Source organism: Poeciliopsis prolifica, unplaced genomic scaffold (genome assembly GCF_027474105.1).
Source record: "Poeciliopsis prolifica strain line A6 unplaced genomic scaffold, Auburn_PproV2 SCAFFOLD008, whole genome shotgun sequence".
Lineage (NCBI taxonomy): Eukaryota > Metazoa > Chordata > Actinopteri > Cyprinodontiformes > Poeciliidae > Poeciliopsis > Poeciliopsis prolifica.
Genome location: NW_026562383.1, coordinates 14,358,520 through 14,384,075, shown reverse-complemented (window position 1 = coordinate 14,384,075; position 25,556 = coordinate 14,358,520). Strand labels below are relative to the sequence as shown.

At 38.0% G+C, this 25,556-nt stretch overlaps 2 protein-coding genes across 3 annotated transcripts in view; both read right to left on the bottom strand.

Moving 5' to 3' along the window:
• Positions 1–11,855, bottom strand: part of spidr (scaffold protein involved in DNA repair) — a 42,073-nt gene extending 30,218 nt beyond the window's left edge. The window contains exons 1-8 of the mRNA XM_055032808.1: positions 11,671–11,855; positions 11,280–11,426; positions 11,130–11,190; positions 10,499–10,705; positions 8,850–8,992; positions 6,098–6,333; positions 4,094–4,203; positions 1,661–1,880 (exon numbers count right to left, since the gene is read on the bottom strand). Of these exons, the coding sequence (XP_054888783.1) occupies positions 1,661–1,880; positions 4,094–4,203; positions 6,098–6,333; positions 8,850–8,992; positions 10,499–10,705; positions 11,130–11,190; positions 11,280–11,426; positions 11,671–11,685 (1,139 nt within the window). The 5' untranslated portion in view covers positions 11,686–11,855. The remainder of the gene's footprint in view (positions 1–1,660; positions 1,881–4,093; positions 4,204–6,097; positions 6,334–8,849; positions 8,993–10,498; positions 10,706–11,129; positions 11,191–11,279; positions 11,427–11,670) is intronic.
• An 849-nt stretch (positions 11,856–12,704) lies between these two features.
• mapre2 (microtubule-associated protein, RP/EB family, member 2) lies at positions 12,705–24,765 on the bottom strand. Of its 2 annotated transcripts, none has more exons than XM_055033651.1 (7): positions 24,678–24,765; positions 17,866–17,993; positions 17,261–17,406; positions 16,961–17,177; positions 16,596–16,741; positions 14,618–14,776; positions 12,705–14,075 (listed from the first exon to the last, which is right to left on the bottom strand). In XM_055033651.1, the coding sequence occupies exons 2-7, from the start codon at positions 17,984–17,986 to the stop codon at positions 13,977–13,979; spliced, it is 888 nt and encodes a 295-aa protein (XP_054889626.1). In that variant the 5' UTR covers positions 17,987–17,993; positions 24,678–24,765; the 3' UTR covers positions 12,705–13,976. The 2 variants fall into 2 exon arrangements, with proteins under 2 accessions (XP_054889626.1, XP_054889625.1); XM_055033650.1 differs by lacking the exon at positions 24,678–24,765 and adding an exon at positions 20,774–21,107.
• Positions 24,766–25,556: the final 791 nt, after the last annotated feature.

Below are 25,556 nucleotides of genomic sequence, written 5' to 3'. Positions count from 1 at the left end.
ACTTTAAGTTCTTACTGTTATATGCTGAGAAGAGTAAAGCAATACACTAACACCCAGTTAGCAGTTCAAAATCAAGTTAAATGCTTGTGCAGCCTTTGAGAATGCCTCTCTAAAATTCTCTTCTGAGGTTCTTTCATTCTATGAAATATTTTAAGTTTTGTATTGTGTAACTTTCTCCAATAAGATTTTTTTTTTTTACAGTTTTTGATCACCAGCCAAGATATCACTAAGAAAGAAAGAACACAAAACAGGGAAATCCAGTAAACCGACTCTCCACGTCTATCGCCCACCCTACTTTGCTGCTATTTAAAAATATTTCAGTAAAAATAATTTTATCTAAGTCATGAGGGGATCAAGAGTGAATACAGAAATGATTTTAGTTATTGGTTCAAGTTCCTGAACAAAGCCTTGTTGTCTTATATTATTGTTTCACATATATTTTGATTTGTTTCATGACACATTTAATCTGTCAACTTTAGTGAGAATTTTCTACCTCATACACTGAAATAATCATACAATTACACAAAAATAGAACCATAATATCTGTCTATAAAATTCCAAAGATTTGAGAAATGTTTGCAAATGTTTATTTCTTCCTGATTCTCAGATTTAGGTGTTTGTGTTTTCACTGCTTTACAGAATATAATGGCTTCAATCAGTGACTTTTGGCTGGAAAGTACTTGTGATATCATAATATGGTTCCTTGTAAATGTGTTACATGGTTTTTCCACTAACTATAGCTTGGCTGTGAAGCGGTTCAAAGGCAGATCTGACCACTGCCAATCTACACTAGCTCCCACTGCGGACAAGAAAAGAAATCTGTTCATGTTATTTCCATTTATAACTGTTTGCATTTTTACACCCAATTCTAAATACTTTTGGTTGCAATAAAGTAATCTGCAAGCACAAAATCAATAATGTTTTTAATGCAGAAATAACTGCTCGGCCTGATCTTTCTATGTAGTGGAGAGCATTCACTAGTGAGGAAAACCTAAACACTAACTTTGCAGATGATACCAAAACGGAGGCCTCATTAATGTAAGTAAGCAATGATATATGGAGGTAGGAAGTCCAACTGAACCTGAAACAAGCGATCTTCCCAACCTGCATCTAAAACACATTTAGTGCTTCATCTTCACTAAGCTGCATTACAAGCTGCACAGGCGAGCAATGAGATCCCAGATTCTGGATCTGTGTCACAGTGATTGCAGGAACATGGTCTTGAACATTCTCAAGCTGCCTCAAATTTACCTCAAGCAGATAAAGTCCTTTGCAGTCCTTTTTGGCCATTACCTAAAATTGATTCTAGTGACCATGATCAAACAGATAATGGGAAGCAGCGGGTGCTTTCTGATCTCATTGTTTGACCACAAAGCTGCAGCCCTAGTTTTATGTTGCTTATATTTTTTACTTATTTATGTTGAGTCTCATCTGTTTTGTCTGTAAGGAATCGCCGGTGAAGGTTCATTGTTTTGTTGTCTGCCATCAGGTGTAGTATGAAGTTTGAACTAACTTGATTATTCACACCCAGGGACTCAAACCTGTCTGCAAGATTTCCAACTTTTTTGCTGTTAAAAGTTGACTGGACTTTTAACAGCAAAGTCCAATCAACTGATAAATATGAACTAAGGGGGCTTTGAAGTTCATCACACAGTCTCACCAAGGTGGGTATATGTGGATGACATCTCCAGGTGCAGGACTCAGCTGAGCTGCCGTCTCTCTGTTGAACAACACCAACATTCGACTGGTTTCCTCAGAGACGGCGTTTTTCGGCTGCTGGCCATCTCTGGGGGGCTGCTGGTGCTCGCAGTGCGCCAGTTGCATGCTGGACTCCTCATGGACCTCCAGCACCTCCAACACCAGCACACCAGGCCGGTCCACTGGAGAGCACAGCAACAAAAACACAGATGTTGAGAGTCTGTTAAGCGTCTGTGTACAGAGTGTACTAAGACTCTAGCAGACTGCTGCTCTCTGTGGGACTAGTTACACGTTACAAGAATGATTCACTTTTAGAATCAGAACAATTTGAACTGCATAGCAGGCTGAGTTGGAAATGAAACGCAGTAAATCCCCAGAGATGTCGGTGCAAATATTTGGAATTTCACCACAATGCTGAGTGTGCTTTAAGCCTGCACTGCAAGAGTGTAAAACGATAAACAGGAGAGGCGAATGGTGGCAAAGCCCTGCAGACATGCAGTAAATCAAGCTGAGATAAGACAGCAATGCTTAAAATTGGTCTGTAACTTCACAGCTCCAAGTAAAAGAAAAAAACAGTATGAAAGGGTACCAGAACAACATTTCATTGTGTGGATGTGTGATTGGCCAGAGGGCAAGGGGTTTAATATATTGGTCATAAATCACAGAGATATTGCTACAGAGCAATTATTTTTAACATGCATCTGTCCAAACAGGACAAATACTGTACATCTTACTTATTTTCTGCTCCAAGAACTTAGGTTTCAAATGACAAAATACCCATAATAGATGCATACTGTACTACATACCTCTATGTAGTATTCAATGCCTTTAAACTTTGACATTTTGCCATTCTAAAACCACAAACTTTTATTATTTTAATATTTTCTAATCAACTTCTAAAAAAGTTGATTAGAAGGGAAATAATTCATGGGTTTTAAACAAGTTCTGTAAAGTGTGGCATTTGTAATTAACCTCTCAAAGCCAGTATTTTTTTTAAACTACCTTTTTGTCTCTGTCAGCTGTGCACATCAAGATTTATATTAAGCCCATGTTTCTTTAGCTACACTTCACCCCAGAATAAGGTGTGCTGCAGCCTCCAACAGCATTTCCTCCAGAACTGTCCTGTATTTACCCCCATTCGTTTCTTTACCTGAAACTCACCATCACTGCTGAAGAAAAAACATGCAATGAGCATAGCACAGAGATGCTGTTTTAATGTCACACAAAGCAACAAAGTTTCAGTTTGGTCTCACAGAGCACCTTTGCTGCATCTCCTATATGGGTTGCAGCAAGCCTTCTTCTAGCATATCTGTATACAGACGAAGTCTATAAAGTGTACAACTAATAGTTGTTTTGTCAACAGACACTCTTGTTGCCCTCTTGTCTCCAGAGGTCAGCCATGTCTTGGTAGGTTTGTTCTTCCATTTTGAGATGATGCATTGAACAGTACTTTGTAAAATATTTAAACTTGGAGTATTGCGCTATAACATAAGCTTTTAACTGTGTGTTTACTGTCATAATGTGACAAAATGTCTAAACGCTTAGGGAGCATGGAATCTTTTGAAAAACACCATCTCAGCCTTTGTCTTACACAGAGCAATAATACTTGATGAAATAATATGCATGTGTGCATGCGACACACAAGTACTTTACAGCAATTATAAACATGCATTCTCTATCAGCATGGACCAGCTGGAGAACATTGATGTTACTGTTAAATATGAGTCAGGGAGTGAGTCAGACGAAACTGATCGAACTGCAAAAAACAAAAAAAAGTGTTAGAACAAATGCAGAAGTTTATGTTCTAAATCCTGATATTAGCTAAGTGACTTCAACTGTGTGGATGCTCGACACACACAGACTAAATCAAATGATGATAATGCTTCAAAATGAGGTCAAGCGAGTGTAAACCAACACATTCTTAATCCCCTGCTTAACCCTATGACTGCCCACAAACCTTAAGGTGTATTTGTGGGGTGTTTTGTTGTTCCATAGTCAACTGTCACCTTTGAGTAAGCTTGTGTCCTAAAATGAGGAGGTACTTAAGAACCTTAACATACTGGTGGTTTAGTATACCACGGAAAGGAAAAAGGAAAAAAAAAAATTGAACTAGGCAAGCAGTTTCCTGTCACCTACATTGTGAGTTCACAGCTTAGTGTCACAGTAATCAAACTGCAGCCAACACTTCCTTTCAGCGGCCCCTCCATACTAACACATGTTTGAAGAAGGAAAAAGAAGAGCAGTTAACGAAAAAAAAAAACACCCGCTTAGATATGGGTTTCATCCCACTCATGAATCAGTTCGGTGTAAAACTTAAACAGTGATTCGGTTACATATATGTGGAACATGCTGATGGGATCTACCTCACAGAGTAGGTCTGTGTGACGCGGTTCACCTGTTGTGGCTGCTGCTACTGATGTGTCAGAGATGGACTTGTGCCTCCAGAAACTGATAGCTGACCTCTGCCTGCACTGAAGTCGGTTCAGCCTCTCTGCCAGACCTCCACTGTGGAGCAAACACACACACATGGGGAGATGATGTAATGTGATAAACTCACACAGAACATATGACCTAACCAATGCTTGAGCAGATCTGTTTGTTTCAAAGAGAAATAAAGCCTTTCTGATGTAGGCAACAAGCCTGCAGATAGCCATCTGTCAGATTGTTGGGCTTAAACGACATTTAGCACCCACATGATGACACCAGGTGTCCCTTTCATCATCCCTTCTGCAGTGGAAACATTGCAATCAAAGTTTGACTGTCACCTGGCAGAAAGCAACACGTCTCGCCTTTCTTTGTTAAATTTGCTTGTTCGTATGATGAAGCAATACACTGTAGGAGTTTATACAGCAAATTGCTTCATTTAAGGAGATAATATATTTTTGTAGTTAAGATATTTATACATATTTAACATTTTCCTAATTCTTCCAGGCTAAAACCCTAAACTTTGTTGCATGTTATTAGTGATTATGTGAGATAAATTAACACAAATTAGATTCCAATTGTGAAGTGGAAGAAAAAAAATGATGCGTTGTTTATCATTTTAATGATATATTACAAAATCTAAATTGTATCAAGCTCTCTTTACTTTCACACCCCTAAAAAAATCTAGTCCAACCTACAAACCGCTGAAGTCTTACTAGTAGTAATAAGACTACTAGTGTTAGCTACCTTCAAAGTAGCTCTGTGAAGGTTTGTACAGAAACATTAGTGAGCAACCAAGGAACATGGCAGACAGGTCAAAGAAAATGTAAAGTAGTTTAAAGATGCATAAGGTTATTAAACTGTATACCAAGCTTTGAATAGTTTGCAGAGCTCTTTGCAAAAAGAGTATGGCACAACTGTAAACCTACCAACACATGGCTGCTCACCTAAATTCGACAGGATGACTAATAGAGCATTAATCAATGAAGCTGCCAAGAGGCCCAAAGGAACTCTGGAGGAGATACAGGATACACTTCTTAGGTAAAATAAAAAGTAGACGGCTACTTTTCTAAAAAGAGGAATAGTTGTCAGAAATCTGGCTTTAAAAATTGTAAGCAAAAAGCCATTGTTGACGAAAGCAATGAAATAAAACTGACATCTTGTTGAATACCACAAGTCATGTAGATGACACAGCAAACCTGTGGTAGAAGGTGTTCTGCTTGCTGAGACCACAGCTGATCTTTTTGGCCTAGAAGGAAAAACGGATGTGAAGCACTGTGTATAAACTATGTCCATAAACTATGCTGCTGTGGCAGCCCTGTGCTATGAGAGGGGGAGGAGGTGTCACAACTGATGGAGGGCAATGCTGGGTCAACAACAACACAAAATCAACTTTCTGTTAAAAATTCTCATCTTCCTGCAAAACAGCAAACCTGACCTGAAAATATATCCAAAGCTAAATGGAGCGGTCTACATCTGAGCATATTCATGTATCCAAACGGTTCTACCAAAGTTCAGACCTAATTAAAATAACAAACCGTGGCAACGCTTAAAAACTGATATTCACAGAAGTCATTAACCAAATCTGAATGAGCTTGAGGTGGTATGCAAAGAGAAATGAGACAAAAGTTCAGTGCATAGATGTGCAAAGCTAATAGAGGCTCATCCCACAGACCTCAAGATATAGTGGCATCAAATACACACCGCTTGGTTTTGCTTTCAAACCAAAACAACGCAAAACAAACATTAACTTTTTTTTCCACTTCACAATGATGCATTTTGTGTTGATTACACAAATATACGTTAAAGTTTGTAGTGGTAATGTGTAAAATTCAACAAAAAAATTTCCATTTCAGAAACGTTGATTTCTTGAAAATTATGTTGCCTGAAATTGTGCCAAATCAGTTTTCACGTAAGACATAAAAACTATTGTAGATTGTTCTGCACATATAAAAAGAAAACACACAATTCACACCTTGTAAACTTTCTTTTCTTTTTGGTAGAGTCTTCAGGTGTTTTGAACTGCCTGTCCATTGGTTTCTGAGGCGTCTGCAGCATTGCCTGCGCAGATCTCAGCCAGTCATGGACAGACCTTTTGCTGCCCTCTCCAGATTGGAGAGAAAAGACGTCGGAGTCCAGTTTGCTAGATGTCACCGTGCAGCCAAGATCATCTCCATCAGATTCATAACCTGAGATCTCTAGCTCTTTCATCTAAGAACAAAGTACAGGATGTGAATTTTTTAATGAGTCAGCATAACAAAAAATGACATGAAGTTAAAAGGTGATAATGACCTGACTCAGCTATTAACAAATTAACAACACTGAAATGAGAAAATGTGCTAAAATAAAGACGAGGTGGATATGGTATACTGACTGATAAATCCATAAGAAAACAAACTTTTCTGCTGTATCACTGCTGAGTACACCTGGAGAAATCTGTTCACATGGAAAAATCCACAAGAACCTGAGTTCCTGTCATGTGCAGACAAGACCAGCATACCAGGCTATGTCAGTCAATCTGTACTCTTATTTGAATCAACTTGACCCTGGTAGGCAAAATGCCAGCAGACGTCACACTCTAACCAGCCACAGGGAAAAAGGAACACTATGTTCCTGGCCTGGGCTCAAAAATGTTTTCACCCAGCACTGAAGCATTGTAAGCGTACAGCGTAGCAAAGCCCCATCCATTTGCAAGCTTCTCCCCCCGCCGCCGAGAACAAACAGTAGTAAAACTACACTTGTAGTCTTGCTCTTGCTAGGATGGAATTGGAGGTTTTTGACCTCTTTGTGCGCGGTGCTTTAAGGAGTCAGAACGAGCAACACGCTTGATCTGGGAAGTGGCCTCACTCGTAAAATTCCCTTCACATGCAAAGTCGCCTGCCTGGCTCCGCCTGTCCACTTTCAGCGGCAAATACAATAACACTGAGTCTGACAGGCGAGCTCTGACTGAGTCAGCCAGGCATTTATCAGGCGTAATAAACTTTGCCCTCTGTTGGGATCTTCCCGCTTCGCATCCTGCCGGATCTGGCTTGATTTACAGTTTTGAAGCGCACAAGGAGGTTTATTTCTAAAGAACATGTCAACTTGTGCATAATGCTGGAGAAAATCAAGTCAATATTTACTCAATCTAGAATAAACTGTTCTCATCAACTAATATGGGTCTTTTAACTTGCTAACATTACTAAATGCAGAAACTTGAAAGCTTCCTCAAAGATTCCATGTTCTAACCACAAACCTCCTGTTAGGTGATCTTAAATCTTTTTGACCCCATAAAGCTGATGGCAGCAAATGAAAATTGTGACGAGAGGAAGTAGCTAAGGTCTGCGGGAGCGATGTTAATCTGTCAACAGGCTTCCTCTTAACATGCGACCTCTAAACGCAGACATTTCTGCACAACTTACTGACTACATGTGTTAGTTTGTTTGTTTGTTTCCAGCAAAACCAAAGTGGCTAATCTAGCAATCACTGTGAAGATATTTTTAAAAACTTAACTTAGCAAACCACAAAAATGCAGTACTTCATCCAACCATTCCAAACCAAATACTAAATTGGCCTAAAATTAATAAAAGATAAAACTGAGTGTTTGCTTGAACCTGAGCCCAAACCCTCTCCACTCCTTATGCATTCTCTCCATGCCAGCCCAGCCTTTAACAAACATTTCCTGTGAATGATTTCTGAGAAAGACGAGCCAGTCTAAATCTTCAACTATACAGAGACAGAATATGGCAACAAGGTTTTTTTGTTGTTTTTTTTTTCAAAATTCTATGCTTTTCAAATAGGATTTAAGCAATTAAGGAAAGAGGAAAAAAGTCTGAAGTGATTTTAAGACATCAATAAAGGGTGTCATCAAAAATAACATGACTGATTTTTATAGTAGGACAAATAAAAACAAACAAAATGCTATGACTCATACTAAGGGGGACACTTAATATTGCTGAAAATCTATTTTTGCAGTTCAGTAGCTTAATGGTTATATTAAAAACCATTAATGTAAAGACAAATATTTTAATATTCAACCCTCAGATTAATAAATGTTACACTTTTCTTCTGTGGAAAAGGAACTATTTACCCATAATAGCTGCTTTGAATGTGTTCAAAATCCCAAAATGCCTTGCATTTAAGCGGGAGGGGTTTTTTGCTATCTCAGCTGATAAACTTTGACAGAACATAACATGATTCCAGGTTGTCAACACTAAAGCTTTCGGGTCATCTAGGAAGAGTAAAAACTCCACCTAGTGATATAACATCTGAACATACAATCACTAGTGAGGAAATCCATAAAAACAGGACTAATAAAAAGACTTGAACTGAACCAAAACAGCACAATTATTCTTTTACTCTGAAATATGAGCTCTTGTTAACCTTTAACTGTCAGTAAAGCTCAATGCAAACCTTCATGGTGATTATCAGCAACAACTACGATGTAACTTCTATCATTAGCTGTAGTATAGTCAGTAAGCATCAGTATGCAATAGTTATCTAAATTTTACGTCATGTTGTGGATGATACCCTGAATGAAATACCTAAAGGAATATAAAGTAGAGCTCTAGCTCCATCTAGTGTCTCTTCACAAAATTACAACTTTAAAGAATAATCAGTTTGTGTTCAAACATTGAGCTTTCACTGAAGTGGATTTATGTGCATAGCTGAACCTGTGAGGAAAACAAACTTCACCTTTTATACAATGTTAATTTTGAAGGTCATTAACAGAAGTACAGTAATCTCACATGTTCAGAATCGAGAGGAGCAACATTTGTGTTTTCATCAGCAGACTCCGACCCACAGTCTGAAATTTGCTGCCCGCTGTCCTTTCCATCATCTTCCTCGGACTGATCCAGATCACTGTCTGTTTCTATAACAGGAAGATCATCTGAAGACAGACAAAAAGAAAGATTCAGCACTTTTAAATGGTGCAAACAGTATCTTAAAATCTTTATCAGTGAATGCAGTGGTGCTATCAAGGAACAAAGGTCTAGTAAGTAAGCATGCTAGATGACTGAGAAAATTTGAGAAAACAACAGTGTTGTGTGCTACTTGCATTAAAAGGATCATTTGGATTTAGATAAACAAGTAAAAGACATGAGATATTTAATTAGGAAAATACATGCCTATGAATGCAATTAGCTATTTCACCTGGCTTGGTGCAAATATCATTTTTCCTCAAGCTAACTTTTTCATAACATCTCCTTTGGCAGTGAGAATATGCTTCCTATTTAGGCATGTCAAATAATTGGTTTTCAAGACAAAAACAAAGATGACTGGCGAAACTACAATGACTAAGTTGAACTGTCCAACAGGTCTTTTAATAATCTGGTTAAAGACAACAGAGGTCCTCCATAGAAAGAAGAGCTACAAGTGTATTTTATGGGGATTTTATGTGACGGACCAACACAGAGTCAGAAATCATTTTAACATTGAAGGTAGATAGTAAGGTTATTTATTTTTAGTAAAAATGTTAAATGTGTGTTGTGTAATACATATGCGCATTGTTATCAATGTTAAGCCTTTTATATTTAGAGACTTTTTAGACAAAAAGCTGAAAGGCCAAAACTGAAATCGGCAGCTCTTTCATTTTAAAGATCGATGATCGGCCAAAATACTGTAATCAGTGCAGCTCCAGTTTTTATACTGACATTACGCACAAGTGGAACTCCTTCTACCGACTGTGTGACTCAAACTTTTAGTCAGTACTGTGATCTTTGTTTGCTCCAGTTTGCCAGGTCAAGATAAAAAAATTTAAAAAAAAGAGGTCAAAAAATAAGCGGTCCACTAATTTATTGCTGAATTGGCTTTCTTTTTTAGTTGCCCCCCCCCCCCTCACCTCCCTAAAATGATAATTTCAAGATTCATTAGGCCCAACATATTAAAAGAATGGTTCAGCAAGCATTCCACATTACTTCACATATGGATTAGTTTAACTCATGATAATGATATTCAGCGTGTTCTTCAGGAGATTAGACAGACTCTCAATGTCGATGCTAAATCTTTTGAAAAATATTCCAATTGTTGAAACAATAACGAAAAAGTGATTCTTTATTTTGTCAACACAATCACATGACATGTGGAAAGTTTTTGTACGTCTAGTGGGTGCTTGATAAAGCAACACTAATTGCCAAGACCGCCCAACAGGTTTGCTGCTCATTTTGCTTGAGAAATCAGGTGTTTCAAAAGGGGAGTACAGGTTTCCAAAACACCTTTAATACAACATGTACCAGCAGTGTTAACAATTTCAAACACTGTATTTCTAACTAGAAAATATAAAGTAGCATGTGAAAGAACTGTTAAGGAGCCATTAAGTACAAGTGAAAGGGAAGAGTTTGTGTGTTGGAGCATGACACATGAAAAAAACATGGTCTGGGCAGACATTATTCTATACCTTTCTCACGAGTGAGCACGCTCAGAGCAGTGGTATAAGACTGAATCAGAGCATTAGGTCTTCTTGGCATGGGAGGTCGCGGCCTCTGTTGCAAAGCAACTTTGGACTTGTGCCGCACCCGACTCTCATCATCAGACGGCTCAGTTTCACTGGAACTCCAGGCGATATCCAACGGGTCCTCATCATGGCTGGGAGCACAGCTCTGCACTGAGAAACCAAAAACATAAAGAAGAAATTGATGTCAGGACTAAAAAAAAAACACTGTTTAACAAGCAGACATGCAAAAAATAGATACATAGCAGCAAACATGCTGCAAAAGAGCTGAAAAAACTACCCAAATCCATTCAAACTGACAGGAGGATATCCGATCTTAAAAGTCTCAGGAGGGCTTCTAATATTTACACAAAGAAAAATAGCCAGAAAGGAATTTTCCAAAATGTATGTAGATAAGCCTTAAACAGTTCTGGCAAATTATACTGCCTGGAAATAGCTAAAAAAAAAAAAAAAGTTGCAGGGAAAGAAGTTTTGTTTTGTACCCGGCTTGCTTAGCATTGAATTTGAGAGCCTCTGTCAGAAAACACACTGTAGAATACAGACATTAAACAAAAATGTTTATGTCTCCTAATATTACCTAAAGCAGGAGTCTGAGCCAACTTCCTTTTGACAGGCAGCTTTTTTCCTGACTGAAGATTCTGCAATGAAAGCAAAAACTATTACAACCACCAGGACGATCACAGGTATACAGTGTAGCCACGTTATAGACAGTGGGAAGCTTTGTCACCGGGGTGCCCAAAAAACTGTCCCCGCATGTTGCCCAACTTCTGGAGGATAGAAGTGATGGAGTTTCCCTCTCCCTTTTTTGACGACCACTTTCAACAGCATCCGCCGGAAACAAAAGACACTTTCTGTCTTTGGAGAGCCTTTTACGCTGACAAAGAGATCAAAAGAGTCGTTAACAATGCAGATTTTCTTTGATTTAACTTAAGTCGTGTAGAAGGTAAATCATCTGAGTTTAATTAATAACTAGAATAATGCAACTCTGCTCAGGTCACTACGTGGTGGGCAGGTAAACGCCTGTCAGAAGTCTTTAGGAGCCAGCCGGATAGCCTGGGTTGCTAAAGCAAGTGAAGTATCGCGAACTCGGCTAACAAGCTAGTTAGCAGCCTTCTTACCTTCTGAGAAGACATGGAAACAAAAACATGCAAACTTCCAACTTAGTAATGCTTCCGGCTGTGGGTGTCTTTAAACAATAAGGGTGTTTAACCCGTTTCAAGCAAGTTCTCGGTGTTAGTAGCCGGACATGTGTGCAAAGAAAGCGAACTGAAAGAACCACTACTGGTGGTTAGCTTAACAGTAGTTGATATGCTTCATTTCTTTAGCAGCGAGTCCCGGAGGCGAGCGGGCGGGCGGGTTATCCATGCGAGGTAGTTGCACAATCACGTCCTGTTAGTCACGAAATCCCTTTACTGTACTAAGTTAAGGGTTTTCATTTATTCATTTCTGGACACTGGAAAATAACGAGTCTACTTTTTTCATCGATATAAGTCAGATTTGATATGGCTCTATGTATGTGCTTTAGTTTCGCTAAACTGCAACTCCATAAAACAGGAGGACGTAAACGCAACACTTTTATGACTATTGGGAGAATTTCTCCAGAAATGTTTCTTTAACTCTATGGGAATCCTGCAAACAGAACACATTAAATCCACGTTTTGCTCCTTATGCTTCTTGTTTTTCTTGCTTGAGTTGATGTTTTTTTACAAATAGATTTTTAAAATCTTGTGAATTTGTTCAATCCCCCTAATACACTACAAATGTGTAATTGTAGCATATTTTGCTACAATTACAGCTTCAGATACTGAAAGTTTGGGGCATTCTCAGAAGTTTTTAAGCCTTGCCTTAATTTATCAAATGGGTTTCAGTCTTGGCATTTAAAAAATATGACTATCCTTTCATATAAAACATTCATATAAAACATTCAATTTAAGCTATAACTTTGCCCAGTATTTAGCTCCAACCACCTTCCCTGTCCATGTTGAAGAAAAGCCTTCCTCCCACAGCATGATGCTGCCACCTCTTATTTTACTCTGCAGATGATGTGTGTAGGATGATGTGAAAAAAACAGTTCAGTACTCCGTCAAACAAATAAATGAAGTTACTTCAGTGAGTCACTGTTCATTTATAGTTACAGGACGCGTCTACTGTGGACTCAAAATGTAATTTTATTACAGCACATCCACTCGAATCGTAATATCTTTCAAACAGCAAGTTAAACATACAAAAGCTCACTTAACATATCTGTTTTTTTATTAAATATGTAAAAAGCAGGTCAAGTTATTCACAAATGAAATGCAAACATGCAACACATTTTTGGGGGAATGCATAAGGAATGGGACATGGAAGAAAAAAAACATTTACCATTCATTAACTATTGACAGTACATGTTTACATTCCTTTTTCATTTACACAATATTATATAACTAAAGCATTGTGATGCGCTGTTCAGCTCAATATTTGTAAATGCAATATTAAGAAAGGGTACACAATGTACTTACTGGAATATTACGAGGCAACCTGCTCAGTGAACCGACTCATCTCGCTAAGACCTGTGGTTTAAAAAAGAAAAAAATCTAAAAATACAAACAGAGTGCTGAGATTGAGAACCTAAAAAAGGCTGCTTTATCATAAGACTAGTGAAGTCTAGCTGTTCTGCTCCATTGACACATTGTTCGACGTACTGATTATCTAAAAACCTGTAATTGGGAGGTCAGCTGTGAAATAGTCACAAGTTGGCATTTTACTACATTTTATTCATAACTCCGTAACAGGATAGTCCTCCTTCATGAGGATGCAATGCAGATTTTTGCTCTATTTCTAAGGCTTAATAATAATAATAATAATAAATACGGTGAGGATCTATGGACAGATTGTCCAGAACAGAGTCAATGTCAGTGCAACACATGAGAGGAGGTTAAATAAGAGCTACTACGAGCCCTTCCAGGGCTTTGCTTATTGCATTCTTGTGATTAATATTGATATGCAGAATGACACAGAAATAAAAAATAACAATAATAAAAGTGTAGAGTTTAACACTTGCAATGACAGGTTACGGTTACCTGCCTAAACTTCAGCATTTTATCACATCTACTGCAGGAGTCAAAACTACTTTCCACCCACACAGTCTGTGAAAACTTCTGTGATGGTCTGAGCTTGTCTGCTAATGGAGGTCATGGGCACAAACCTGCCACAGCAGTTCACCAAAGAGTCACAAAAACACCAAACAGTGAGCAGAGATACAAAAAAAAAAAAAAAAAAAAAAAAACCCCTGTGATGGTATTTTTTAATCCAGAAGGTTGCTTCATGTGCTCATTCTTGGAGAGAACAAAAAAAATAAAAACAGTGAGGAGAAATTAAAAATCCTTGACAGTTCTCACATAATAAAAAGAGGATTTTTAACTGCGGTGAGGGATGATGGCAGTTAGTATTCATCTTGTTCTTCCTGCGGATCTTGTGATGTCACCTCGTGGGCTTGTTGGTCCACTTCCTGCCCGTCACCCTCAGCCAGATCCCCTCGGTCCTAAAAGAAAGAGACGCTGAAGCTGAGTATCGGTTTAAGGGAAGCTCATGTGATCATAAACGTACACAAAGACTTCTTATCGCGTCCAAATTGGAAATAACTTTCATCAGATTTCATAACTATTAAGATGGACTCAAAACTACAAACTACAAGTTTTGCTTTAAGAACATTTTAAGACTACAGGTCCATTTCAACCTAAATTTGAAGCTGTCTAGCATCCAAAAAGGAGTTAAGTGTCCTGATTTTGATATTTGAATGGGTTTATGTTTAGTCAGAAAGTCAAAAAATAAAATGGTGTTGGTTAAAATGCTAAAATTAATATGTGACAGGTTAAATCAAAGATAAATTATGTTAATTCTATTTTTTTAAATGTAAAAACATCCACATGTACTGCATTTTTTGTCCATTAAAAGTTGAAGATGAAAAAACAAAGTGTGGAAACCACCTATTCACAGCAATCAGCCCAACAATCAGCTCCTACAGACATTAAAACAGGAGAAAGAAAATATGCCCAAAAAGAAATTCTGGATATTGAAGCTGACCTGTTCGTCCGAAGCATATAGGACCTCCATTAGCCGATCCACAAACGGGCTGTTTTCTTCACCCTGTTCCTGGCAAAGCATCTCCACTTCCCGCAGCTTGCTGAAGTAGTAGTCTCGCTCCTTTTCAACCCCTTCCAGTGCCAACTTTAATGTGTTCACCTGAAAACAAAACAGAACTGTTGAAGGAAATTTTTAATGAGGAAGCAAAAACAAAAACACAAGTGACAAGACAAACTGAAAGTGAAAGCTGTTTCCAAAACAACCAAATGTCCAAATCTTCATCTTGGAACATAGTATAATAATAATAATAATAATAATAACAAGAAGAAGAAGAAGAAGGATCATAATGAATCAAATCTTTATGTGCTCAAACCAGCAAGAAAAAAAAAACACAATGTTGTGAGGCAAAGCTTGGCCTAATCTCAGAGGAGATGAAGCTCTTGATGTGTAGGCCTGTCACAATAACAGATTTTGCTGGGCGATTAATTGTCTCAAAAAATTATTGCGATAAACGATAATATTGTTTGAAGACCTTTTTATACTGATTTAATGGAAATTATGTAATAATACATGCAATTTCCTGCCAAAGATAGATACACTTTACTTTCAAAAGAACACTTAACACTGGGACTGATAACAAAATAAATACAACAACCAAAACCAAAAATAAAATAAATCCTCAGTCTCCATTAACAATAAATGTACTTGAATAAAAACTAAACAACATAAAGCTCAAGTGGAAATAAATACTGCATTCAACCAAAAGAGTGCAGATTATAAAGTCTGTATAATATATTGCCCTTCAGTAATCATTAGATTTAAATAGAGAAGAATCCGACTGCCTGATGCAAAAGTTCAAACTACAGGATTTTTTATCCCGAACGACAATCTTAGACGTTACTCGTTGTGAGATTGTCACTTGTGTTGTGTGTTATGGTAGATTGTCGTGGCCTCTCCGATCTAAATCAAGGATTTACTCAGACTGAGAGCGTAACGCAGCCTGTTGAATGTTGGTAGCCAATCAGAAAGCGCGGATCACCCTCCACGCTTTCTGAGGGGAAACACGGAGGGAATCCTGAACAGCTGACACGGTGCAACCCAAAGTCCAGCAGACATCGGAGATGATATGTGGAAACATGAATGTTTATTCAACATTTCGTGCAAAGAAAACATAAATAACTCGGGGAGGAGTTGAAGCGAAATTTCTACCAGAAAACTTGGTAACTTTTCAGCTGTTCTTCGTTAACGTGACACAAATAGCTTGCGATGATTTTCATTCAGTCAGGCCTGACAGTAGCTACATGCATTGCAGGTAGATTGTATCAAGGAATTGATTAATGCCTGGTTTCAAAATGAGTGAACTGGACTTATTATTTTGTGTCCGTTGTTGGACACCACTCGGTTCGATCGAACCGTTATTCCTGAGGATTTCTGTCGGCTAATATGCCTCTCAGGTTTTGATAATGGGCCGACAACCGGCGACATAAGGAAATAAGGAAGGGAGGGTCAGTGGAGAGCACCGGAGTTGAGCCTTTTTTCATTCAGTGTCATCAACAGTAAGAGAAAAAGACAGGAAGAAACGATATAGCCGATAATTAAAATGAGGTCAATAGTTTTAATTTATTGTGCGATTAATTGATTTATCGTTTATCGCCACAGGCCTATTGATGTGACGATTGGAGAACAAAGATGTCCTATTTTTGTCACAAACTGAAATTGCATAAGCTTTCAAATACTACCCCTATATATTAGGGTGGATTTAGTTAATGTAGAGAATTATTAAATACCAGAAAAGTACAAACTTTTCATTTCTGCATCCCAGCAAACTCTGCTTCATTATTCTTTAGAGCAGTTTCTTCTAAAGAATAGAGGACAGAGTGACTAGTGGAAATGATAAATATTGTATGGCCTCCTTTTATGATGACCTGGGAACGTGAACGTAAACAAACTAAAATTGGGAGTGTGAGTTAAGGCTTACCTGCTCAGTAAGATGAGTGACCTGCACTTCCAGTTCTTTCTCTCCTTTGGCAGGAGTCGATACAGTTGCAGGTATCTTTTTGGCTGAAGAGGGTCTGGATGTTGGCGTTGAAGCCTTGGGAGTAGTGGAGCTCAACCTTGAAGCTCCTGTAGCACATCAACAGGTGTTTGTAACATTGACAGAAAATCAGAAAAGGCCGATTTTGATTTAAATCATTGAAGTTCAAACAGTTTCTATTCATTGTCAAACACAAATGAAAACTCAAAAAGTTTCAGTTCAGACAGAGAGTGGATGGTGGAGTGGATTCAAGTTGACTAAACTTTAATAATTATTAATTTTCTTAATAATTGTTAGCTGAAGCTTACCTGCCGTGGGGGAGCTGGCTGCATGGTGAGACTTCTTAGGCAAGTTGAAGATTTGCTCACCAGGATCAGGCGGGGGAATGGCATCCTGACCCTGCCTGGCTTCCACCGGGTCGTACTCTTTACCATCATAGTTGGCATCAAAGAACTTCTTAAACCACTGGATGAAATCCAAGTTGTCCTGAAATCTGCCTTTAACTAGTTTCTCCACTGGAATAATCTAAGAAGTAGAAATTGAAAGTTAAGCGTGTGTTAGAATGAGAAGGCGTGTGATTTGAATAAAGCCCCATTTGGGAGACTCACCTTGTCCACATTCATCCTTTTGAAGGAAGCCTGCAGGAGTTTGAAATTGTGAATGTATTCATGTTCCAATTTAGCTTGAAATTTGACCTTTTTAAGACTAATGCAGCCAGGGAAGAGCAGATCCATGAACTGGCAATAGGCAGCCCCTAGAGAAGGAATAACAATGCAAAATTCTGTAAATTCTAATATTACAGGTCAAATTACAGATATTTTTTATATCATCTACTTGGGGAAAAAAAATGAGGGGATCCCACACAATGTAGGCCAAGTCTAATCTAAGCCTAATTAGGAAGCACATAAGAAGTAATCAACCAATTAGCCTCCATCTGAAGAAAAGGGTTAGAGTGTATGTGTGTGTGTTTGTGAAGGAAGTGACTGATTGAAATTGGATTACTCGGCCACAGCGGGACAAGGCAGCGGGCTTCAGGTTTATTTTTAGACAATTCTCGGCAAGAAAGAGGTGAGCATGTTTCCACAGGTTGGTATAGAACTGCTATCTTAAACAGAAAAGGATTTAGAGCCATCAATGCATTACAAAGAACAGACGTAATCTGCAGAACACGCTTCCCATATCAAACAGCGCCTCGGACGCTGCCTGTTCGTACCTGACGAGAGCTGCTCCACTTTTGTGTAGTTTAGGCAGAGAATATCGTTGACCCAGGCAATAATGTCATGCCTGCTCATAGTCTCCTGGGTTATTGAGGTAGAATATACGTTGACCGCCATCCCCCAGCTGAAACAGAAAGGAGAAAAACATTAACTGACAAACGCAAAGTGACGGGTGTTTACTTCCCCGTGTTCAAAATCTTAAGAAAGCTTGATAAGCCTGTAATGATTAGCTTAAAATGATATTAAACTGTATCAATATGTGAAGTTTCCACTTAGTCTGTGAGAGAGTATTTAATGTTTTGATTCTCTGATGTCACAAGAAACTCCAGGCTAACTTTTAGGATCTCGACAATGGGTCAGTTGCAAAAGCAACACTTTCAAACACCCAAACAGCCTTATTGATGCCTCTCCTACAGTGTCAAGCTTTTAATGAGACGGCAGACAAATAATATGAGTTTTCTCCAAATTCATGGAGGTTAGAGTTGCTCAGCTCTACCCCTCCCTCACGTGTTGCTGTACATTACTTGTCAACCGTCTTTTTCTTCTCCATGCGTAAAAAGACCATTTTAGGTATGTGATAACAGCTGAGAAGGATAGTGTCAGAATAAAAACATTTAATAACATGTTTTAAAAAAAGAATACTGCTCATTAATTTTAATAACTAAATAAAAGCAATTCGATTACTCTGCATGAATATAGCTATGGTGGTTTTACTTCAGGGGCATCATGGATTGAGAATCTAATTTTAGCTTATGTTGACTCATCACATCAGTGTAAAAATCCCAATTTCAATAATCTTTCATTTGTCAATGTAGTTACTGTTACAATAACTTCAGCCAGGTTAAGAATGGTACACTGCATATCCTGAAATTTCTAAAGCTTTTAAGTGAAAATCCATAGAAAACGTCCTCTTCTGGGTATCAAAGGACACAGAAGTTCTACAAATCGATACAGATTTTCTTGCCAGTTGCAGATACGTCTGCTAGTATCACTCCATTGTTTTTTTTGTTTATTTGTTTTATCTTATTGTTGTTTTTACATGAGATTAGATTGTGATATTCCAAATCTGGTTGCCAAACCTACTAATTGAGGCCGAAGAGATTGAAAGGTGACAATGAACCATCTACACGTCTGCAAACTGAAACTTTGATCCTTAACCTACAGATGAGGCAGTTAAGCAAACTGTCCAAATGACGCCCAATCAGTGCTCAGAAATTCAGCAGATAGCTCAACAACTAAGGAATGTCCTTTGAACTGAACTATGGATGAGTGTCAAAAGAGCAAAGTGGTTTTAAAAGAGCTCCAGTGGTTCTACAGGTCCAAACGGAATCATAAAAACGTATTCTGGCGCTGTAATGATATTGCTCAGTCTGTCTCAAAGACTAATTTATATCATAAATCACAAAAAAGTGTTGAATTGGGCTACGTAGGAGCTAGAAAGACAATTTGTTCATTCTGACGGAAAACAACATTGCAAGCAGTTAATCAAATTCATATATAAATTATATATATAAATTCCCACTAACATTGGGAATTTTTCCTACCAACTTGTGTGTGCTTGTTAAAAATTGGGAAATGTTGATATCACAATATACAAACTCTTTCAGGGTAAATAAGATGTGCTGTAATGTTTTTTTTCTATTATTATTAAATCTGGGTGTTATGAATGATACATTGTACCATGACCTGCTGGACTGTCAGTGATGCTGAGGGATTCAGCTCTCTAATTTTGTCCTGTTCATGTGAAATCATTGTTTTAATTTACAATGAACATTTTATTGTTTAAACGGTAGAGTTTTTAATTGATCCGGAAGTAGAAAAACAATTCTTTGGTTTTGAGACAGAACTTAGAACATTCAGATCAGAAGTATGCAAATATTAGGGATGAAAAATTAACCACACACATAAAAACACATATCTGGTTCATACCTCTCCTAATTGCAAAAACCCTGATTTGTAAATTTATCGTACTCCATTGTTGTGTTTTTTGGTTCCCTGCCAACAAGATTTTGCGTTTCAGTCATCTCTACATTGCAAATGAGGTTTGATCTCCCCCCCCCCTAAATCCCTGTGCAAGGAACCATTTCATGCGGCGAGAAGTCAGAAGCATTAACACGATCCTCTGATCGCGGAACAGAGCGTCATAACATATTAATACAGTTAATAATCATTCTCCACACGCAGAGAACAAGATGCACGCCGTGATATTAAGCTGTGAATGAGGAGAGGGTCCTCTCAATGATTCTCTTAGGCCGAAGGCAGGAAGGAAACTGGGCCAGCCCATCTCATGTCAACAAAGCGGATGTATGCGTTGCTGTTAGCATGCTTTGTTAGCCTTGCGGGGCTAACCAGGTCTGGACTGATGCCTGGATCTTAACGCGGCGGCAGTCATCTCTTTACATGTGACTCTATGCGTTAATCAGAGACACCAAATGCCCTTTTGTCACAGCAGCAGAGACCGATCGTCCGCAGCGGACTGTCATGTCACGATGGGGATGTTCTAGCAGCAGCTTCTCTCAGCATAGCCGCTTGATTCAAAAGCCGCTCCGTGTCAACCCTCCCGATGAAAAATGAATAAAAATGTCCTCGCCCCAACGCACACTGAGCCATTTAACCAACCGTTGCTTCGTGCAACGGTTTTGGCATGCGTAGCGTGGCCGGGATCTGTGGTTTTAGGGTGATTTCAGAGTGATTTGCGTCACAGTCCCAGTCTGAGCTAACAGGATTTGACATTCGGAGGAGGAAAAAAAACATAACGGATCGCTGCAAAGCAAGAAGCGACGCCGAGGAGGAGGCCAGAACACAACATGCGTTTCAAGGCTTTACTCAGTGCGTGTTTTTTCATGACCTTTTTCTCCCCCCCAGGTCGTAACGTGACATAAAAGCGGCATTACACTGGTTTACCTGTAGGCGCGCTCTCCCCGCACGGTATTTTTCCTGTAAGGAATGATGTTGGTTCCGTTGTCCTGTTCGATGTCGTTGTTATTCTCTCCATTTGGGGAAAGGGCTTGGGTGGGACCGGGCATTTGGGTTTCTAAAATGTTGAACAGATACTCTGTTCGTGCTCTCTGGTCGGGTTGGAGAGGGGGTGGGGGGGAAGAAAAAAAAAACAGGAACGATGCAAACAGCTATGAAAGCGGCGCACCTCCACAGCTCCCTGCTTCTGCTTATTCCTCACAAATCTCTGCCCTGATGATGACGCCGTCGCAACCTGCACCACGTGACCAACGGGGCTGGTTGCTATGTCAGTGCACCACTCTGTCTGTGTTGATGGTTTCAAAACCGATTCATCGTGCATGTTGACGACTTGCCATACAGGGGGGCATTTAAAACACTGGGATTCTGTCAAAAAATGATCATCAGTAAATGCTTTAAATAATATTAGCAGACAGCCGTACTAATTACCCAGCTTATATCAGGTTGTTGTGTTATCCTGTAAAGAAATCAGCAAAGTAGGACAATAGTAAATTACAACTAAATTTAGAGCGTGTTTATTAAAATATTTTGTGCGAAAACAACCTCTCATTGTTTTCTAACAGCAGCTGATACGATGCTTGACTTAAAAACAACCTTTCGGATCAGGTTATTTATATTTATAAATATATAAACTGTGATATATTTAATAAAGATTAAACCAGTAATCTATACTGATCTATTGTCGTGATCAACAGCATGTTGACAAAAGCCTGCACAATATTGCCTTAAAAGAAACATTTGTTTCAGGTTCCATAATCATATCTGATTGTTGTAGTGATATTTATATGGGTTTAGACTAAGTTACATATCTTTATATAATTGTTACACTGTCACTAATAATGTACAATTGTGTAATTACACAATTAAAAGCGTACATCTGAGAAACTTTTTGTATAAGGGCATTTTCTTCTGATTCCTATGGTGAAAATCAGCACACATCTACAATGCATGTTCATTTGTATTTCTCATTTTGAAGAGTGGCTAATGGAAACGTGCTTCTGTGTCATGTTATATTTATACCTCATGGAAAAAGAGAAGTCAAGAATGACCAATTAATTGTTCCGCAACACTCTGATTAGCCTGAAAAGTTTATTTTATGATAAATGATTTACAAGACCTTTGTTTTCCTTTCCTTTCCTTTTCTTTTTGTGGAGGACATAAGTATTTCAAGCTGCTAATAACCTACCCAACAAAACCCATGAAGTGCAGCATTTTCGCTTATTTGTTTTTACTGCCGTGGTTTCTTGCGTCTGCTTTTCTTTTTGCCATTTCCTCAAGAAAAGCCTGATCTTGAGATCAATACAAAAATCCATCAAGCATCCCCCTCAGTTTAAAGGTCAACTGACACAAAAACCTAAAGCTCTTTACCCATTAATTTTTTTCTAACTTCATTTAATAGATCCACATGCTAGCTTCATTATCAGATATGTAATCATTTAAAAATACTGTGCCTTATTTAAATAAATTCAAACGCAAAAAGAGTAAACTTGGTGTGTTTTTTTTTTTGTTTCGCTTGTCAAATTAGATTAAACACACCATTAAATACATGTAATTGCTGTTTACTTGTTTGAACTCAGACCTGAATATTATTGTTCAATATAGCAAAAGGTCTGGGCAAGCAGTCTGTGCATATAGTTGAAACTCCAGCGCCCCCATCAGGCTATGGTTAGTAAGTCAATGATTCTTCAACATAGCATCTGAAAAATATAACCCTGGAAAAAACAACCAAGACTTTGGTTTCCCAATTCAGCCAATTCATCTTAAAGAAGATGAATTAGCAAAATGTTTGTACCTTTTTTAAATTTAGCACTTTGTAGTCAACTATTCTGAGCTTAAGTATTTTTCTTTACTTTGAATTAATCTGGAAAGTATTTTTCATTTAAACTATTTTGAAGCAGCATTTGTACAGCTTTCTCTTTGTGGGTGTACATTCCAGATTCTGATTAGACTTAGATAAACATTTTGTCAATAACTGTACTGTTTGGTTTAGTTGCTGTTTTACTGAAGTGATTTATCCAGCTTTAACTAGTGAATCACATGGCAAATGTTTATTACATTATTAATTTATCACCACTGAAATCTGCAATTTAACACTATGAAGTGACTAACTTAAATATTTATTTTTCTTTTTGCAGAATAATTCAATGTCACTTAGACTGGATGGAGAATGACTGCTTTGTTACAGATTATAAAGAGTTAGGTATGAACTTTGACTAGGCCAATGTTCGAGCTTAACCATTCCTTTGTAGCTCTGGTTATATGGTTTAGAGATGTTATCCTGCTCAAAGGTGAACCTTTCCTCAAGTCCGGGATTACTCTGCCTTCAGCTCCACTCATCTTCCAATCCACTCTGTCCAATGTGTTTTCAGGGTAATGAAGTGTCAGTTCTTTGACACACAACACATTTTGGTCTCATCTGACCATACCATCTTCTTCCTCAAAGTCTATATTTGTTGCAACTTTTGCTTGTCCTGTTGACAGATTCTCCCAGCTGATGCTGCAGCTTCAGAGATACCACAAGCTGCTTCTCTTGAAATATTGCTTTACAACCAAACCCTGCTCTAAACATCTCTACATCTTGATTTCTCGCTTCTCTGGTGTTTTTTTTTTTTTTTTTTTTTGATGTTTGTCCTCTAATGTGAAATAACTACAATGACTTATAAAGCCTTTACAGAGCAGCTCTGTATATCCTGTTTAAATTACACATAGTTGGACTCATTTTAATTAATAGCTCATTTCTGAAACCAATTTGTAACACTGGATTTCTTTCAGATGTATCAGATTAAAGAGGGCTGAACATTAAAGTCTAAAGAAGATACTTTTCATTCCATTTCATTTGTTATATTCTACATTGTGGTGGTCCATCACATAAAATCTCAATAAAAGCCGCTGCAGTTTGCGGAAGAAACTTAACTGTGAAAAGCTTCAAAGGGCATAAATACTTCTGCAAGCAACACAATAAAGTTCTCCAGAACTTCAGACAGCAAACGATGCTAAGAGCCTGGCTGATGCCTTCTGTTTATGTTGCAAACTGTCAATTTAGATTTAGATTGTAACAGATTGTTGGTGCTCAGTTCAAGGCTGATGCTTTACAGTAACCATTAGGGTTGCATGTAATGCTGATGCAATTAATCATCACTGAGTTGTGCATTGCATGAGCTGACTTCAGTCTGAGCTTTATCTTACACAGTGAAATCATAGGCAAATGTGCCTCCAAGTAGGAGTGGATTTGAGTGTAAGGCACTATTAAAGCACAGATGTGTTGGCTAGTGAGTTAATACCGCAGACACATCTGGGGAATAACAAAAAAACAACAAAAAATCAATGTAAAGCTAATGAGGATTCCAAAACTTCTGAAACCCGTTAAATCTTCCCGCCTCTGATATAACATACATCCCGCTATTGTTATTTGTCAAGGGAAAAGCAGGATAGCCCTGCTAATGTACAGATTTTAAAGCAAACGTGTCACCGAACAGCTAAAGTCAAGTCTGTTGAGTGAAGCTAACTCAATTTACTGTGACAAAATAGCCATGTATGGAGAAGCCAAAACAATTCAAGTGGAAGAGCGATGGTTTATACTTACGCCAACCTAAGTGTATCTCTAATTTCAAGAGATAGCAGGACATTTTGTCCAACTAACAACCAAGTTACTGTATGCTAATGTTGCCTTCACTGTCAAACCAGTTACAGTCGGCATATGCTCTGATCCTCTCTAACATCACCACGAGCACCGCGTATAACCACGTTGTGGATAAAAAAAAAAATCCGTCTCATTTTGCGAGTCAAAACGAATCACAGATTTAAAAAAATCAACATTGCAAATCTTACTCACCGCTTAACTCCGATCCACAGATTTCAATGCGTTAAAAAAGAAAGCTGTTTTCCGGCAGAGCAGCCCCACCCTCAAACGCTCGTAAACGAAGAACGTAGAGCTGGAAACTGATTGGATAGCGTTTCATCGGCGTCGCAGTTGATTGGTCCGTCGATAACATCTGTTGTTGTATTGGCCAATGGCGTCCTCATGCGTTGGTCATTCACAACATACGGCATGTCTGTCTTCTTGCTTTCACGCATATTGAAAACATTTTTTATCTACATATTTGCTATCAAGAAAAAGTTTACAAAAAAGCACTTCAAAATAAATACTTTTAAATTTATAAAGCAAAGCACATAAAAGATCTCAGTTGCACTAAACCACTGTACAAGGCAAAATGTTATGAAAAGCTAATTAAAGAAAGCGTTAAACAGCGACCGATAAATAATGTTCTAACTTATGACTTAAATATTATGAACACTTTTAATTAATTTTTTTTTCAAATGCGTAATATTTAAAATGTTTAAATGAACTATTAAGTTTGATGATTTGTTAAAAGCCAAATGTGATTACAGCACCTTCATGTAAAACTACTGAAATACAACCATCTGCGAGAACAAGTCTCAAATAAAATAAACACAATTAAAAATCTATCTAGATATTAGAAAGTTATGTCTAAGTTATATTACTATTATTGTTACATCACATAATAGCAATACATTTTATATTGGTCAGAGAAGAAATATGAAGCGTTCAGTACAGTTATCTAAAAATAATTAGCATCCATTTGAGGATAAGTGGCCGTATCATAAAGGTAATTTAATAAAAGAAAAATGCACAAAACATATAATACATATCTTTTAAAGTATCTTCAAGTCTAGACCTTACCATAACCAG